A 6,000-nucleotide genomic window follows, 5' to 3' on the forward strand; every position below is an offset into this window, starting at 1 on the left:
TTTCAAATCACTGGTTAAATTGTCTGTTTTATACGAAAGTGACATCTGTCAACCACCTTCTAGTATAACCTTACTGTTAAATGCTGTCTTGTACAAGTCTAAATCCATTAGCACTGCTTGAATTTACACTTCGTAATTATTTCTAGTTACATTAGAGAGTATAAGTTGCTGCATCGATATTCAATACTGATGAACTGACACTATGTTAAATCTACCACAGGATCCCAGACAGCTTACCTGTTCGTTAAAATTTCAAATTTAATCAAAGGGAAGACAGGCCACTTTTGTAAAATAATGCAGTATTGATAAGAAGATACCATATTTTGCCCAGATAATGCAATTTTATTTCCGAACAGTAGAATGAACGCAGACTATGTTGTTTGTTTTTGTTTTTTTTTTTTCTTCGAAATTTCATCTTTGATTTTTCAACATAAAATGAAGCAACAACTAACTGACAGTGCATGTTTAGGTAAGTTTTGTGTAAAGGGCACTAGTGATAATAAAAGATATTTATTAACTTCAATTCGGACCATGCCAGTTATAGTACTCTTTTTGTCGGTACATCTTCTTTTTACCGGATCGATATAATCATACATGCGCATTTGTATTGCAAATAGGTTCAGCACGGTGCCCACGTGTACAACAATGAGTTGATATACGCAGAACACGATCCCGTGTATACCTTTATAATCCGACATTACAACTGGACAGTTGGAGTGGAATGTGACGTCAACAGTGACGGATCGGGTTATGGTACGTATATCAACCAATCAAACGCGGATCCTAAAGTGAACAAAATCGCACATGCACCCCCATCCACCCCACCCCACACCAACCTAAATTTCTGTTGGCATACATTAAGGATTAACCCAAATTGAGACCTGAATTATTCTGTTTTTTTCCTTAGCCGACATTATTTTTGTAGCATATTAACTGCTTAAGCGGAGCCATCAGGCAAACACTGTCGTACTATAAAACAAAAATTGTTTTTTCTTCTTTAAATTTACAAGAGACATTGTGTTCAATATTTGTGTCTGAATATAGGTCAGATTGTATTATTTGAGGTACACTTATTCCCCATACAGAAAATGCGATCCCAACCAAAATTCTGGATCCACCACATTCTGATATCCACTTCTGACATCCTAAAATCAATGAATACTTATTAATTTTGATGATTCTAAAAGCATTATTATACTTTTAAAGGTATTATCCAATTCAAGATCCGACATTACAGCTTGACTGTATGAAGACGTTAACTGTGATTGGCTGGGTACTAGTACATTTAAATTAAGCGAAGTTTCAAAATTAGCGCATTGTTTTTACTTGCAAGAATAGTTAAATGACACGAAAGCAACCTTCGCCCCGTCCAAGTTAATAGGTGAGGCGTATTGGGACCGTAGACCAGTATGAACGGAAAAGAAATTTCGTATTAGAACAAACGAAGACGACGCAGTCTTGTGTGTTCAAGAGAAGTCTGGCTTTCTGATGCGTTTAAAGTTTTACCATCGGATATGGTGACATATTCATGCACACCTTGATTTTCTCTCTCTCTCTCTCTCTCTCTCTCTCTCTCTCTGGTGACTCTCAAAGTCAAACAGACGAGCAATCGCTAAATGGTACAAGATCAGTCTTAAAGCATTGATACATCATCAGTATATTTCAGACATAGTCGTTCTGTTCAATCTTTTGATAAAAAGTCTTTTCTTTCAGGTGGCATTAACAACAATCCCAGTACTCCTTCTCCAAGTGTCTCAAGCCTACAGTACCCGGTCAACATCTCCTATTATCTAGATCCAAACTTCATGAAAGAAGTGCCAGCAAATCCATTACATGTTGATGTAGGCTCGCATGTATATGTCAAAGTGTTTACCACTACGTCAGATTGGAACTCCAGAATGCGGGTACACACGTGCTACACAAAACCAACATTCAATGCACCAGATCATATGAAGTACTATCTCATAAAGAATGGGTAAGGAAAACATGACTTTCAAATAATAAATTATAGGGCATGGGACTTGGTTTTCAAATGAAGAGTTGGTATTTCCCACAATTAATACTATAGAATAAAGATTTTATATAAAATAGAAAATGACATTCAAATGTTACACATATTTTAAAACTTCGCTGACTAGATATAACGCTATGCTATAGTTCTTGTTGTCATAATTCAATCTACACACCTTTTGTGGACCTCATTTATTATATGTTTTCCATTCTTTTATTGGGAAATGGTTTTAAACTTAACTTATATTGTCTTTTCTGGAAAGATAATTGAAAAAAAATATTAAACGGTACTTCGATTAGTACTTATTCGTTATGTACCCTTACGAATGTCTCTGTTTCATTTATATTGTAGATTTATATACACGTTATTAAAATGAACTGTACATATTCTAAATTTTACGTCTGTAGATGCGAGGTGGACACAAATACACATATAATATCTCAGTCTACTCATGAGACAAGGTTTATGTTCGACGACTTTGAGTACACCAGTAACCACGAGGGTATCTACGTATTCTGTGACACAATCTTCTGTCATTCTAACGACTGGTCATCACAGTGTCGTCAAACGTGTAACCCGGTGATAAGGCGGAAAGTTGCTGTAGAGAAAATCCAGACAGACGAAAAACAATCTGAATGAAGAATAACTGATTTGATGATGTGATTTTATTTAGTTTTTTAGGAATATACACTTATTAATATGATTATTTTTAATTCAGTGTAGGAACGTAATAAGTTTAGCTGACGTAATATTTTCTTGAGTGATTTTCTTTTTATTACATTTATATAAGGTTTGTGTAGTAAGAAACCATGAACGTCACTAGATTTTAAAAAGAATTTCAGATTATTTATAATTTGTAGTCTTCTTCGTTTAACATAAAAATTTTATATACTGCTAAATGACAAAGTTGAAATTATCAATTATCAGTAAAGGATGTTCACCTTTATATTTTGATAAACCCCTGAAGGCACATAATTAGCCTGTACAGTTTCAAAACAGAACTGAAGTACTCCAGTCATTAATATCATTTATTTCAGTCTTGATTTACACGTAAATAAAATCTTAATATCTTGAAACGTCTTGTTTAGTAATGTTTTATTTTAATAGATGTGCTTTATAGACCGAATTTTTCACAGCAATTGAATTCTTCCATTCTGGCCGCTTTCCAGCTGTGTACTGGATTAAGATTGAGTCAAAGCTTACAGGAACTTTGTTAAACTCATAATAGTGTTTGATAACAAGAGGCAAACAAGATCATATATATTTAAAACTAGAAAAAGATCCTTTGGTAGCATACAACGCAACCAAATAATACAATAGTAGACTCGGTTTGATTGACAAGTAATGTAATGTTCAAAAGTTTGTTCGTGAGAGGTAATGAAATGTGCAATGCCCCTCATGACCACTAGTACAGGCTTAAGCGGAATTCTATTATGTTGTGCATCGTCATAAGGGACCAGAACATATTACAACACGGAGTTCAAGAACACACTAGAATTGAGTCCATACGACACGGATGCCCCCATATACTACGCCATTCTCTAAATAGCAACGGTTTTAGTACAGACCGTCTTCACATGAATGCTGTTCAACTAAATGTGTACAGATAAGGTTGTGCATCTGAGCAACTCTAAATCCATTCCTTCAAAAGTGTAGAGTGTAAGTTAAACACACCAAATTTCTTCAATTTGGCCTATTTTGTGATATTAAGAAAGGGCAATTATTCTAAAAAATACAGCGAAAGAAAAAAAGTCCGTTATATATGGCCATCTTCACACCAAGGTCATTCATCCGTTTAACTTTCAATCATATTCTTTCAATAGTGTTTGGTAGTGATGGGCCGACAATCGGCGACAATCGAATAATCGTCGGCGTTGCATTCATGAGCGCGATCGCCGACTTTACTTTTCCCTGACCGATTAATTACTTGGCATCCTAAACGGATAATTTAGTTCTTTCTGACCTTTTTCTTTCTGGTATTTACGGTTCTTTGGGGTAATTACGCCAAGGGAAACTACTCTACATAAAAATGGCTTCCTCCAAAATCTCGACAGAAACTGAGGTCTTCTGTGATCACCCAGATTTTGGAAGATATATGGCTTACACAAAATTAAGCTGGGAAAACCTTCAACCTAAACTCTTGACATTAGTATGGCAGTTAGTAATGGCAGTATGCATAGCATGCCGTAAGACTTAGGCAAGCATATTAGCAATGGTATTTTCAATTTTTTATTTTGTAGGACTAAAATCCTTCCAGTTGTTAGCTAAGAATTAATAAACCATTCATACTTTTTTTTTTGCTCCAAATAATTTAATAACACAATATCACTGGATAAGTCCCTGATGAAATTAAGACGAGTACCTTATTTGAAGTTTACTATCTTCACAAATATTTTACTTTTATGCTGTTAACTTACTTGTGTTTATGAAGGGATACAACAGAAATAGGATATTTGATGTCTGTGAAGTTCATTTCTTAAGAAATGACATAAAAACATACACTGTGAGGTGAACTTATAGATATGCAACTAGAGTAACCGATTATCCGATTATATCCGATTAATCGAATCGGTTGGCTTGTCCGATTATACCGATTAATCGGTTGGCAAATCTAACCGATTTGCCCATCACTAGTGTTTGGGGAGTTTGACACACAAGATTTCTCTCTCTGTATAGCAAAGCTTTCAAAGGACTATAACTGCAGTAAAAATACTCAAGGCAAAAGTCCCTTCCTTCCTTTATGGTCATATGGACTGTTCTACGTGGCATTCCAAACTGAGGAGTTTAAATATACAAAACATTCTTCTGCTACATATTATCGATTCTAATACGTCTTTTATGTAAAAACAACACATATGACTATGATGTGACTAATCGATAATGTTGTTGTGTAAAAAAATCCATAAGGATTCTTTAGAAGTATAAAATGTTGAATACAAACAATCAAAAGATAACAGAGATTCTTTGAAATAACTGAAGATATGAACTACTTAGGAAATGAAAATACAGTTCACAGTGCACAGTGCAGACCTATCTTCGGGACCTTAGTTATATCAAATGGTCAGTGACAGGTGTAGAGCGTACCAGTATTACCTGTACGTCACTGTACCCCGCACCTTACCTACCGTATACTATGCATTTGTTTATGATGAGCAGTGTTAGTTCGGATTAAACACAAACACTTTGGTATATAAAGTGTAAAAATAAAATACATGTCTTATCGCTCCCATATTTTGCAAAGTTAGGCATGTCAGTCATACGAAATAGTTAGAGAAAAACGATAGTCATAAAGTAATGTTTTATATTTTAGCTTGCTTGCTTTGGTTCCGTTTTTCAGTATGTTAAGGAATATTCTGTGCATTTCAATATGTTATACACGTTTCGTCCGGTCCGAGTTAAAATTAGGAAGGGGATTTTTCGTGGGCAGCTTGTATTTCGTATGAGTAATATACAATCGAATTTGTTCTTCGTAACAGAATGTAAACCCTTGAACTGTATTGTTTAATATACAGATTCGATTGTGGCATGCATCTTAATAGATATGACGGCATTTCGTATAATATTTGTATATATTTCTTCAAAGGCCAGTTTGATCCTTACTGTTAGGTGGCATTTGTAAACAGTTTGACAATAAGTATGCAGATCAACCATTAAACACATAAATACTTAACTTTAAAAAAATCAAAGAATAAAACTAAAAATATAAGACACTGTTTATTCCAAACGTACATACCGTGTAATAAGTTTGGTGTTGATTACCGAAAGAGGAATGGGCATAGCCATGCCTACATTAACATGACAGAGCCTTTACCTTTAAGGAATTACAGTGCGAGTTTCAAACTTGTGATGTCCGACACAAAGTGCTTTCTTTTCTGCTCTTTGATTTCTTTCCTGATTCTGTTTTCTTGTGAAACTTATTTCCTCGTTCTTGTTGCTCAATCTGATGCAGTATTAGGGCCAGACACTAATAATAAAAAGTAGAAATTTGA

The 6,000-nt window shown here is 34.7% G+C and overlaps 1 protein-coding gene across 1 annotated transcript in view; it reads left to right on the top strand.

Annotated features, from left to right (window-relative positions):
- LOC123558473 (uncharacterized) overlaps positions 1–3,087 on the top strand; it is a 94,683-nt gene extending 91,596 nt beyond the window's left edge. Inside the window, exons 44-46 of the mRNA XM_053544651.1 lie at positions 618–753; positions 1,714–1,975; positions 2,419–3,087. Of these exons, the coding sequence (XP_053400626.1) occupies positions 618–753; positions 1,714–1,975; positions 2,419–2,650 (630 nt within the window). The 3' untranslated portion in view covers positions 2,651–3,087. The remainder of the gene's footprint in view (positions 1–617; positions 754–1,713; positions 1,976–2,418) is intronic.
- Positions 3,088–6,000: the final 2,913 nt, after the last annotated feature.

The sequence above is a fragment of the Mercenaria mercenaria genome, chromosome 5 (genome assembly GCF_021730395.1).
Source record: "Mercenaria mercenaria strain notata chromosome 5, MADL_Memer_1, whole genome shotgun sequence".
Classification (NCBI taxonomy): Eukaryota; Metazoa; Mollusca; class Bivalvia; order Venerida; family Veneridae; genus Mercenaria; species Mercenaria mercenaria.